This window comes from Melozone crissalis, unplaced genomic scaffold, assembly GCF_028551555.1.
Source record: "Melozone crissalis strain CALT ecotype California unplaced genomic scaffold, PUWL_Pcris_2 ptg000014l_1, whole genome shotgun sequence".
Lineage (NCBI taxonomy): Eukaryota > Metazoa > Chordata > Aves > Passeriformes > Passerellidae > Melozone > Melozone crissalis.
Window position 1 is genome coordinate 5,495,794 of NW_026535792.1, and position 13,381 is coordinate 5,509,174.

General features: G+C 40.4%; 1 protein-coding gene across 2 annotated transcripts in view; it reads right to left on the reverse strand.

The window, feature by feature from the left end:
- MCTP2 (multiple C2 and transmembrane domain containing 2) overlaps positions 1 to 13,381 on the reverse strand; it is a 100,337-nt gene that overhangs the window by 31,856 nt on the left and 55,100 nt on the right. For both annotated transcript variants that reach the window (XM_054272550.1, XM_054272551.1), the window contains 3 exons: positions 13,167 to 13,268; positions 12,200 to 12,274; positions 11,306 to 11,425 (listed from right to left, as the gene is read on the reverse strand). In XM_054272550.1, the coding sequence (XP_054128525.1) occupies positions 11,306 to 11,425; positions 12,200 to 12,274; positions 13,167 to 13,268 (297 nt within the window). The remainder of the gene's footprint in view (positions 1 to 11,305; positions 11,426 to 12,199; positions 12,275 to 13,166; positions 13,269 to 13,381) is intronic.

Here is a 13,381-nt window from a genome sequence, read left to right on the forward strand (position 1 = left end):
TGAAATATATCATTGCAAATAATTTTCCCAAATGTGTACATGGAAGTATCTGGGGAAGTTTTCTTAACTGCTGGAACAAGTCATCATCTCATTCCTGATGGGCATGTTCAGTTAAAAAAAAAAAAAAAAAAAAAAGCTAATATCTCTGTATCAATTATGCATTTCCCATTTAATATTCTAAACATTTTAAGAAAATTTGCTTAGTGCAAAATTTTTAATGGAATTAGGCTGTCTTGCCATCATGTTCTGACAGAAGCCGCATCTCCTATGGCCAATACATAATGGGAAGATAAAAGCAGCTCACTGGATTCCTACCCACTGCTAAAAAATGGGTGCTGCACTCTCCCTAAGCACTGAGGGCTCTCCCCCCCATGCAGCGCATTTGAGGTACCCTTATGGCTAAAAAATATTTAGATGAGGCTATTAATGCTTTTCATTAGCAGCAGGGTTTTATTTTACTTTTGTAGACCTACAAAAAGTGCCTTTTTGTGGAGTGCCTGCATTACAAAAAGGTTTGGCTGCTGCTGAAATGGGTATCTCAAATTTGCCAAGCCAAGTGCATCACAAATGACAAAAAGGTCACATATACCCAGTATATTTAAAAACAAGCAAGCCTTCAAAGTCAAAGTGTAATGCAGTTATTTCTAATCTGAACAAACAATAGAATGCATCTAATGAAAGCTGACAATTGGCTTTGATACAGAGATGTGCTGCTCTCCTCTTCCATTAAAAGATGAAAGCTGGAGGGAAGTACGGAAGACAGCAACTTCTCCCAAAACAAAAGTAGAAAGTTCTGAACCTGAGCTAGCAAAGTAGTTAAAGGCTGTTTTAGTGAAGACTTTTGCTCACCTTTGGCACTCATCTCTCAGTAAACATGCTGACTTTACACAGGTAATGCTAAAGGTAAAATAAATCAGCATATTAGACTGGTACAAAACACTACATGTTCTACATATTTATTAACACACCTCAAAATCACAGCACTACCTTTAAAAAGGAAAAAAGAAAACACACAGAAAAACACCAAAAGAAACCAGCTAAGCTTGACTACAGTGTGGATGCAACAATTAAAAATAAGAGATTTAATTCTCACGAAGTTGTGGGGGGAGAGATCAAAACTCTATTGATGTTATTGGTAGCAGTGCAAACCTTTACCGAGGAAGCAAATTTATACGTAATTAATAGTAAAGATTTTTTTTTTTTTTAATCAGATTTCTGGGATTTTGCAGTCATCCCACTGCTCCACATTTATTTTCAACTGAATAGTTTAAAAAAAAGAAATGTAAGGGACATACCCTGATTTAAGGCATTTTTACTATTACTGCTATCCTCAAACAACCCAAGAACTTTCTGGTTACTTAAGAATTACCTCTAAGTTAAAGCACATCTTAGGTGCTAATAAAGAAAAGTAAAGCTAAATGAGAACAAGCTTTTTAAAAAAGTGTATTTGCTCTGCAGCTTCTCTATTAATCTCTTTTTATTTCAGAACTTGTAAAGGATCCAACTCTTTCTTATTTAAAAGGAAAAAAGAAAAAAAAAAAAGCCCGACAAGCAAACACCTTAAGAGAAATCCCTCAAGGTGTATCTGTCTCCATCATAAAACCAAATGTTGCATTACCTTCAAATAGGAAATTTCTTCCAGTTGTCACGATTCCTGCAACTAGTGTTACATTAGCACTGAGAGAAAGGGTGAATTAAATTAAAAATAAAATAGTTCAAGCAAGAGAAAGAAAACCTGCCAGAAAAATCTGACAAAAGCCTGAATGCCAGAGCTGGCTCATTCCTGAGGGTCCATCGCCATCTACAGGCTTTTCCTCCTCTCAGAAAACATGATCGTTTTATTCACACAGGATTTTTGCCCAAAACGAGGATGCAGATTTTTTAAACTGCTGTTAAATAACACAGGTTTGCTGAAGCTAATGGAGTTACAGTGATTTAATCCACCTACAGATGTGTCTCTACTTATTCCTTCATTCTGGAAGAATAAAAACTTCCTCTGTGCTTCAGGGGAAAGCAGTGTTGCTCTAAGCTTACATTCGTGTTAAAAGAAAAAATCTACCTTTTTAAAACTAAAAGAAATTAAAAAACACTGAAAGGGGTGTTCCACCAATGACATGGGCAATAATAGTCAATGTCTACAATTTTCCTGTAAAACTGAGTGCTTTAAAGTACTTTCTAAAAGGTGTCAGGTCAAAGTAATGTGAATAATGAAACAAACCCAAGCAGATGCTGACTGAAAGAAAATCAATACACCTGTGGCTCTGGGGGAAAAGAAGACACACTAAGTATAAGAATTTTTAATTTTAATGGAATTTTTGCTTCCTTATATATAACTTTTTCATCCTACATGCCAGGGGTTTCCTGCCTTTTTTGTTTGTTTGTTTGGGCTGCGCCTTATGTTTTTCCCATACAGCTTGCAGAGTCTAAATCCATGCCAACTTTGGGAATTTTACAAATAAGCTTCTCAAATTCTGGTATTTCCAATAGTGGTGGGTAAGTAGCTTCTGTCTCACACTCCTATTTAATGAGTCTCACGCAGATGCAACATTCATTCAACTCAGAATACTAATTTCGTCTTTGTTTATGCAATTTCTAGTCCATGAATAAAGTGAACTTTCAGAAAAAGCACCAGGCAAATTGGGAAAATGAAAATTACAGAATCCTGACATGGAAAATCATCCCTTTAGGATCAGATAAGGTAGCAAATTATTGCAGATAAATTTCTCTTGGTTTTCAACCTGCCACTCAATTCAGAAGAATCACAAGTCAGAATCTTGTGATAAGAATCAAAAATTCAGAAGATGCCCATGAGTTTTAATGGGCATCTGAAGTTTCTCTAAAGAGAGAATTTTAGTTTCGCTAAAGAGAGTTTCATTTAAGACTGCAAAAATAAATACAGCACAAGAGAGAAGCAGCTTTCAGGTAGTGGGCATGTCAGCCTTGTCAAATTTTTTTCTGGCTAATTCCTGAAGTCAGAATGGAGGTTTGTAAGATATCCATAAAAATCATGAGCTAAATTCATCCTTGACACAATCCAAATTTTGCAATTTTGTTGGGAGTAAAGGAACCAGTGCTGCCTTGCTGGAGAGAGAGTTTCACTTTTTCTAAAACAGTTAAATAATAGTCAAAGGTAAAAAAATTTAAATAATTAAATGCTAATGTGTGATTACTCTCACAGTTGGGAGAACACAGAATATCTGATAGTGAGGCAGGAGTGTTAGATACAGGAGTTCACCAGTGTTAAATATACAAATAAACCCAGCAACAGGCAAGAGTATTATTTGGCTGTGCTGAGCAAAGCAAAATAAATACAAGGCGTGCAAAAATAAATAGGAAAAGTACAAAATAGCATAAGATCAACAACAATCTTTTGCAAAACTTTGGGACTTTAAAAGACACAAGGCGTTATATATGAAGGGAAAATAAAAAATAAAATTAAAAAAAAAAAATAAAAGGGCTTCATAAATCAAACGGTGAAAGTACAACACAATATAGCAAACTCCAGCCAGACCACAAAGAGGGTTTGCTCTTCATAAACATCAGATCAGGCAGCTAAAATTATTACCAAAGCTCTCTTGTAACTGTCACCTGTGGTGGGTATAATTACAGGCTACTGCTGCAAGCACGCCCACGTCATATGGCAATAAAAGGACCTACAGCTTGCCAAGACCAGGCAGACAATGGAGAACACACACCACCTGACGAGAGCCCAAAAAGATCAGCCAGGGAGACTAATAAAAATGACAGCTTCGAAACAAATGACAAAGCTTCAACCACAAAAAAAAAAAAAAAGAAAAAAGAAAAAGAAAAAAGGCAATATCAAATTAGCTGGAAATGCAAGCAGAGCAGAGTTCTCCAACAGGTTGCAACTTGAGCACAAAGGGAGGAAGAAGGATTTGTGGATGCCTTCAGTTCAGGTTTTTGCTAGAAAGAGCCCTTTTTAATTTGCCTTTTCTTTTTTTAATTAGATAAAATGTTCCCACATTTGACCTTGGCTTTTTGGGCTGTCATTAAATAGCCAAAGAGATGAAAACCACATTTCCAATCTGGCTTGGGAGACTGACAGACACACGTATCTATTCAGGTATCTTAGCACCAACACCTTCCAGGGATAAATCCACACACTATAACAAAGCTGAATTTCTTTCTCCCTGCCTTAATTCTCGACTGGATGGCTGCATACACATTTCTGCTGACCAGCTGCACAGAGGCTTATCCTACATCAGGACTGTTCTTTTACCCAAATGCTTGGACCACAGAGTTGAACACACACAGCCAAGGTATTAAAAGGCTTTATCATCAATTAAACCCAACAAAATGCAATTAAAGAGGGAGAGGCAGTGATTTTGGTCTCTCTCATTACCAGGGCTGAGGGAATCATTTTGATGTGATGCATTCAAGTTCTGAGTACATGGCACAGAAAGCCTCAAAAATACCAGCACAGCATAATTTAAGAGGAAGATCCCCAACCCCAAAATTAAGGGAATTCCTATACAGGGTAAATGCCTTGTTAAGAACACACAGAGGAAGTGACTCCTCAGATGCAAAACATAGTTTTGCTTTTATTTTTTATTTAGGAACATTTCACTGGTAAGAAGCAAATTCCCTAAACTTCTGAGCTGGAAACATAAGGCCATCCATCTTTTTCAAAGTTAAAAGGGATATTTGTACTGGTCTGCACTCAGCTCCATCTCGCCCTGACTCTAAAGCTTCAAACTCTGCTTTTTAAATCTTGTTTATTGTGTTGTCAAGGCTCAAAGTGGTTATTTCCCTATTAACTTTGTCCTTGTTTGTTCTTGCATTTTTGAAAGAGCTGGAAATAACATGTGTTTACTTTGCTGTGTGTCTCTCAGCATCGTCAATATCACTGTTGCTATTCCAGGAATTTTAACTGCTGCAGCAAAGCAAAGTCTGGGATCTCGAGCCTAAATCGTATTTCCCCCTTCAATCACGGAAGAATAATAGTGGAAATGTAAAAACTGCAGGGGGAAAGGGTGAAACCATCCCGTTTAATTGTCTGGAGGAGCCTGCTTCCCATCCGAGCAGCCACTTGTGTCAGGTACCACCGTGGCCCGGACAGCTTTGCTCCAGCCCTGCCGCCTTTGCACAGGCACTGCCACGAGCAGTCAGGGGCAAGCAGGATGTAAACGTTTCCTCCTTCATTAGGAAAATATTCTATTGGGATACAACAGCCTGAAATAAAAACACACCTCTCCACTCCAGCCTTTTCACCAGAGTTTGAGACAACGGTATTAAAGATGTGCCTTTGCCCGGGATTTGCAGAGGGGAAAAGGGGAAGAAATGTTGGGGGCTCTGAAGAATTACCTACTAGGTGAAATTCCTCCTCCAGCACCGGCTCTAGCCTGAACATGTACGAATTTCTGTAGCAGGGATATTTTACAGCTCCCCTATTTAAATAGAAACTGCCTTCCTTCCTTTGCCGACTGCTTCTTTAAAACTGCAGCAAAACACAAGCTGCAAATGGGCTGAGAACAGCCCTCAGCAAAAGCTCTACAGTAAAACGGATGTAAAGACCATCTCTTTTGCATTAATACTTTTTTTCCTTCTTTTTTTAAGTTTTTTCTTCTTCCAAGTTCCCTATTCAGTGTTTGAAGAATACTCATTCTTCTCTCTTTAGGATTACATCTATTCATTTTATTTAGCTTTTTAATGTGGAGACATTTTAATCTACCATTACTTTAATGCTGTTCCCGAATAGTTTGGGAACAATGATTTATATTTCATCTTCAGCTGTGAGGATGAAAAAAAAAGGGGGGGGGGAAGAAAAAAAACTAAAAAAGACTATACCCTTCTCATCAGTTACACATGTAGTCAAGGCAGGGTGGTTTGTGTGTTGTATCAGGGAACTGCTTGTTCAAAATTAGCAGACAATCCACAGGGAAAATAAGAAATATTTTAAGGGAGTTCATGTGAGAGCACATTTTGCTTCCCCACCCTATAAAAGAGTGAGTTATTACCACCTACTGGTAAATATTCAGTTAAATTAAACCTCCCTCCTCTGCTTGGTTGGCCAGAGGTGCAAGAGAGGTTTGGTGACCCAAGTCTCTATCTTATTCCATAGCTGCTACTGGTCTCCCTTCTTCACAGATTTCTCATGTTCCCTGTGAAACTTTCATCCCAAGAATTTCCTCTTATTGATCTATAACTCCCCTCCCATCAAGGAAAAAATACAATAAAATAAATCACTGTGTTGCAAAACAATGCAGGAGTTAAATTGGATGTTTTACCCGTATATTGTTGTCATCTCCAGGGTTGAATTATGCTCAGCACAAACAGGGCTGGAACATTTTGTGCTTTGCTTGGGAAAGCCAAACCATAACATGCAGGAGACACTTGTCCACATACAGAATGAGAGATTTACCCCAAGTAAACTCCAGAAGGCTCAGATTCTGAGCTAACAAATATCTTTCCTGAGGGGATAAAGAACATTTCCCTCTTACTGATATGCAATTAGCAATTTTAGAGGACACTGTCAACAAGCCAATGGCCTTTTGCCTGCAGTTCATCACTATAAATATAGCCCAGCTCAACAGGGATCAAAAATTGCTCATGTCTAATAAGATGATTGGTATCTTCTCTCTGAGATGAGTTTAGCTGGGCTCAGATCCAGCTGCTGTATCAGGAGCTGAAGTGGCAGAGTGCTCCATCACACACTCGGCGGAGATGCCCAGAAGTTCACAGGCTGCAGGCTCTGTCCTCTCTCTCTCTCTGTCACTGCCCCAGGTCAGACCTGAAGCAATCTGGCACAGCAATGCACATCCCTGCAGCCTCACCACACCAGCCCTGGGGCTCCTAAACCTTCCAAACTTCCCCAGCCCAAGGGGCCAGTGTCCAAAACCAGCCATCCCCAAGCTCCCTCTGGGTTTAAAGAACTTTGGAGATCTCAGTGGAGAGCTGTGCCAAAACCCCTCCTCTGCAGCAAGGAACAGAAAAGTTCACATTTGGGTTGTGCTCCCTTACTCTTGCATCAGCCAGATTTCTGGGAAGCCCAAAGTGCTCCAAAATGCCCCCATGCCTGTCCTTTTCCCAGCTGCCCACCATTAAATAGGTGCAGGGAGTTTGATCAGAAGCCCCAAATTTCCACCACATTATGCTGCATCTCCACACACTCCTCCCAGTACTAAACCATCATAAAATAATTAGTAGACACAGTGCAATGTCACTGCAAAGTAAACAAATACTGCCTGTGCCTGCTGCCTCCCTTGTCTGGCTGGCCCCTGCTGAGCTGGAAGCATCACTCCCACCTGTCCCCACCCTGGCAGCAGCCTGGATCAGCAAGAATCCTGAACTTGATGGAGTGGGAAATGCTGCCAGTGCAGATGAAGGATTCTGGCATGGCTGAGTGTGCAGGGACCCTGAAGGAATCCAGAGCAGCACTGCCAGCCACACCAGAGGTGCTCTGGTGGCTGCTTTCCCATCGTTTGCCTGATCCTGTCAACGTCTCTTGCAACTATCATGCAAACTTTAAAAAAATATATATATGATAGTAAAAATTCCAGTCAATATATCCTTTTAATTCTCACCAGCTTATATTTTTTAATGCAATTACTGTAATTTCATTAAATGGCATAATTACCATTAATGCAGAGAAAAGTGTCAATAGAAGGTGTAATTATGTTGTATGAAATCGCAAGCACAATGTGCAATGATGCATAATTCCTCATGAAAAGCATTGTGACTAAAATTAACTTTTAAATATTTTAAAGATACATATAATACAGTAAGAATGATTTGGTTATTACAGACTTCACTTCCACAACCAGCAAAGGGGGAGCAAAGCAGGCAGGGAGTGTTTGCATACAGAAGGAAGGTTCAAAAAATTTAGTTTAAATGTGCAACAGGAAGGTAAGAAGACAAGTTTTTGTATGCATGAGTGGGGAAAACAAACAGGTTATAATCAGACATAAAAGCTGAGTTGTGAGCAGACATTCCCCCAGGCACACTACAGGACAAAAATCCAGATTTTGGAAACCAGTAATGCTGTGTGGAAGTGATGTCTCAATGGAGAAAAGCGTGGGGAGGAAGGAGTGAAGAGGACCAGGCTAAAATTACAACATTGAGATTGCAAAGTGGTAGGAAATTGTCCAAGGTAGGATATGGAGTCTGCCAGGCACATGGGAAGGACCATACAGGGATGTACTGCACTATGTGTCCTTCACTTCAAAATAAAGACCTTTTTGTGACATATGTTTCAATCAAAACACAACATATTGTGTTGAATACAGATATAACTGTATCAGGATTAAACAGAAAGGGATGTTTGAAGGTCTTTTTGGTCTTAAAAATCTACAAATCCCCCCAAACCCTGAACTGATGGAGAAGAATACACAAAGTAATTAAAGGTTATCTCTTGGTATATGAACACTGTCAACTCTACATTTTTCACATGGGGGAATATTCCTGATATTCCCAGGCAGACACAACCATGTCTGGCCATTTTTAACACCAGACCAGTGAAGAGAGGTAAACTATGAAGAACCCAGAAATTCTATGTGTGACCCCTTCCACTGACCCAGGATGTTTTCTCCAGTTGTGTAACACCATTTCCACCAAACCCTTTATGCACAGGGCAAACATCACCAAAAGTGACAATTTGCTCTTCATCTCACCTCCCTTTCAACCCTCTTTCCTAAAAAAAATCTGATTTTACATGTGCTTCAGCAGAGCCCAGTGTCCTCTGTGCCTATACAATTAACTCGGATGAAAAATCATCAGATTAAAAGCACAGAACGCTGATGAAAAATGTGATTACATTTTTATAGCACAAAAAAATTCATCTACTCACATGTTCTTGGACTGTCTCCCCTCACCATTACATCCTAATAAAGAAATTTAGCCTGGGATGATGAATCTTATAAATGAGGCAACAGAGTGAGAGCATTTTTCTCATTCACTCGTGTCCTGCCTGTGCTGTCCTCTGTTTCCTCCCTCTTCACCTGTCCCTCTTTTTCTCTTACACCCCCAAAAGCTGCTGATGTCCTTGTCACACACACGAGCTGTGGCACTGATGGGGAGGGAAGACTGAAACAGGAAGGTGAAAGATTCCATGTCCTTGGCTATTGCTGTCCTCTGACAACCTCACAAATATTTTATCTGTCTGGCAGTGGGTTTTGTCTGATTGCTGAGGAAAACAAGGCTGTCATGATTACACAGCCTGCTTGTCTTCCTCCTCCTCCTCCTCACTCACTTCATTCCCCCTTGGAAGGAGGGGCATGGGTTACCTGTAGAGGGAAACCAAGGGAAATACCAGATCAAAATGGTAATTGCCAGGGGCCTGAGGGACATCATCTGTAAGGCAAAATAATTTTTAAAAACCACATTTTCTAGTTTGAGGGCCTAACTGGCATCGAAGCTACCAACAAAGGGTTTCATGAACTCAGCTGAAAAAGGGGTAGAGAAGCTTTGTGCATCCTCCTCACCTCATCTTTTAACCAGCACATGAGGAGTGGATTTTCCACACAGACTGGGCAGGGAGGGATGCTGCACCTACTGTGCTGTGTGCGTATTTTCAATACTATGAACACTCACGCTGGAAATAGTGAGAGAGAGAGAGAGATATATAATTAGCATTTCATTTTTAGTGCCAGAGCTGAATTATCTCCATGTGAGAAAAATCAGATAGACTTAAATTTTGGGTTGTAGAAGAAGCCTGTGGTAATTATTCTTAGAGTTGAGTATTTTTATTCCTTTCCCATTACCCACTTCCTTTCAGGAAACCAGGAGTATTATGGTATCCAGTAAAGATGCTATCAACCTGTAACTTGTAACCTGCTTATAACTCTTTTTCACTGGAAATAAATTCCTTTTTCTGTAGACCCATTTTCCCACCTTCTTACTTTTCTGCCTCTCCACCCCTTCCAAACTTTTCCTAGGTTTGGAAAACTGAACTTGACAGCTGTAACTTCACAAGCACTTTGGTGAAAAAGACCAACCCTTTTTAAATATGTGCTTAGATTTCTGCTTACAGTGATGGCAGGACATGGACACTGGGATTTTACCCTCTCATTCCAGCCCCAGCATGAACAACCACCTGATCCCCTTGGACACAATCACAGAACTCCTTTGCACAGCCACTTTTATTTCAGTGGTACCAACCACTCTGCTCTCCAGCCATTAACTATATATAATACATATAATATCTTCTGAATGAACTTCAAGAAACAGGAAGACAAAAAATTAGAGAAAAGAGCCTCTTCATCCTACCCACTCATCTGTGTGAGCCATCCCTCTGACCTACAGAGTGAAGACAGCTCCTCTGCCCTTGTTTTGAAGGTTCTTTCAATCAGGACCAGTCTACTTTACCCATCTGTGGCAAATACACTGATGTGTTTTCCTTAAAAAATCCTTTAAGTATGTTACAATTCACAGACAGTAAACGCAGGAGGAAATCTTAGCGATGTGGATGTTGTATTGCTTAATAAACAATAAACTCAAAAAACTTTCTTTCTGCATGCTGGACCACCACAAAACGATTTTTGCAACCTTTAATGGCATGCCAAACATTTCAAGCATGAAGAAAATGTCACACCGCAGAATAAAGAGCAGGCAAAATCTTTTTGTGCTTGAGTGGATTATGAGAAAACTGCAAATGGGGTGTTTACTACCAAGAGGAAAAAGGAGAGAGATGAAAAGGAAGACAGGCAGGTGGAGAAGTTGGCTTTTGGTTTGCAGAGTGGAGTAGAACTCACTGACCAGCCTTCTCCTACTTTTTTCTTTCAAACAATGTATTATTACAGTCAGGAGAATAAATTTGCAACAGGCAATGCCAACACAGGCAGAGCAGGAATTGATAACCTGCAGTGAAGTGATGCCTCACTGCAATGGAAGATGGAAGGCACAAAACCCATCAGCTCACTGCACCACTGAAATCAAAAGCATCTCCCTACACCATCTTTTTGGCCACCACTTCCTGCCTTTCCTACCCCACAGCTGCCATGCTTCAAATTAAAATAATTCAAAATTCCAGAGTGGCCACACAGTTACAGCCTGTGCACGGTGGCATCACCCACCACGGACATGGACATCCCCAGCGCTCGGTGCAGAAGGTGAACTCCTCTGCTCCCAGCCAGGAAAAGCTGCTCCTGAAGGTCCCATTCCCATCCCCACCAGGCCCAGTGTGGCCCAAGCTGCCCTGCAGCCACAAAACAGCAACAACAGCCAACGAGAAAGGGGCTGCGCTCCGGTGGGGAGGAAGACGCGGGAACACTGATGGGGAGGAAGGCACAGAACACTCCAGATCCTACATCACTCGGCCCCCATGCAATAAAAGAAGAAATCCACTTACCACAAATGCTATCAGGCTCTTCACCGTGGACTCCCAGAGAAAGCAGCTCCAAAGGAATTGTATTGTATTCCATATTGCCATGGTGATTTTTTTCACGCGATCAACATTTCTTGATAAGATCTGATAAATATTGAGTGGGAGGAGGGGAGGAGAAGAGGAGTTTAATCAAACACACTAATATCCTACTATTGCTTTAGAAAAAGGGATAATTTAGGCTACAAACGCATGCCAGGGCACATATTACAAATAAAGCCTCTATTTCAGACGCATTCGCCAGCTCCTGTCTGCTTTCTGATTACACCCAAACCTTCCAGATTTTCCTCATCTCTTACAAAAAAAGGGGGGAAAAAAAGGCACAAACTGATGCCAAAACTAAAACAGTTATACAAACCTACCTTTATCGTCATTCAATTCTTAAAATACATCAATGTCTCAGGGAAAGGGACAGAGAAAATGTAGTCTGCTGCTCTATTCTACATGTTTTGGACTAGTCCATAGAAATAAATAGGGATTTTTAGACTTATTGTAAGGCCTCTCAATTTAAAAAAGAAAAATGGCCATTGTTCTTAAATCCTATGGATTTTCTACATAAGGAATTTAGCCTTTCTTCACAAAGAAGGGAATAAGGCTTTCATTGAGCTTTAAGTGCTGCGAAGTGTGCAAAATCCACAGCTATCATTTTCCCCACTCTGAAGCACAAAGCAGAACTACTGATGCAAGCCAGATCAGAAAGCAATTTCATGTTAACACAAACAAACCTTTTAATATATACAGAAATACACTGAATTTACATGTGTTCGGCATTTTATGCATAAATAGGTTTTGTTCTTGCAATTGTGCTACAGCAATTCAAACCTTACAGATGCAAAAGCTTAGCCCAGACCCAATTTTCACCTTTTTAGAAAATTTGCGGTTCTCCTCAGTAAAGCGCTTTTCTCGGGGCTTGAATGTTCTAATACTTGCTTTTATCTAGGAAAAAAAAATTAATAAAAATAAGACCATGTAGTTTTAAAGGGATTATTTAATTTTCATACCACCAGCACTGCTGAGGAAGATCAGCATCTCTCAACCTTGCCAGACTCTGTGTGACATAGGAGCTACTTTTAGTACATATTTGCTACAATGAGGATGGTGAGGCACTGGCACAGGTTGGCCATAGAGAGTGGATGCCTCATCCCTGGAAACATTCAGGTGGACAGGATCCAGACCAACCTGGTGTAGGGTGGGGTGAGTGAGATGAGTTTTAGGGTCCCTTGGAAACAAAACCACTCCCTGATTCCATGCTGAGGAAAATGCAGACAGGTTAAATTGGGCAAAGCTGGACTCACTTGAGCAGGAGGAGAGATGTGGCACAGCCCACGATGCCCTTAATAAATAGGAGTTAAACTCAGTAAAAGACTGGAGGGCATAAAGGATTGAGACTGACTCAGCCACCTAAAAACTAAGCACTGTGTCCATGCCTCATTAATTTTCCTGTCAACACCCTGGGAAGAGAACATCCTGGGTCAGCTTTTTAGGGGAGAACTAGGTATTAAAAGTAATGTATAATAAAATGAACCTGAAGCCCTGTTTTGGCTGGTGCAATAGAATCCATGGCTGCAGCAACCAGCATCTCCTTCCTAAGGTGCTTGTGGTTATTTGTCCCTCCAGAAATGCCCCTTCTCTGTCCCATCCACAGGTCTGGGAACCCAAATTTTCTTCACTCACAGCATCAAACATCCCTCCACCACCAGATGTAATGGGGACAGGACTTTTCTGGCTTGGCTCCTGGTTTTAAAAGCATCCACCCCCACACCCTCGTCCTTGCAGATTTGCACTTTTCTTCACTAGTGATAAGAAAAAAGAAAATACTTCAACTTACAGGATTAAATAGGACATCCAGCTCCAAGTAAATTACTCCTTTTGAAGCATGTTCCAAGTCTTTATTCTTCAGTGTGTAACAACTTTGTTTACCGTTTCTAATCTATAGTTTGGGGTGGGGAGGGGAGAAAAAGCATCAATATTTTCCTGGCTGTAATCCTCAATATAATTTAAAGACAGTGCAAACAAATAAATAAATATTTATAACTCAAGCAC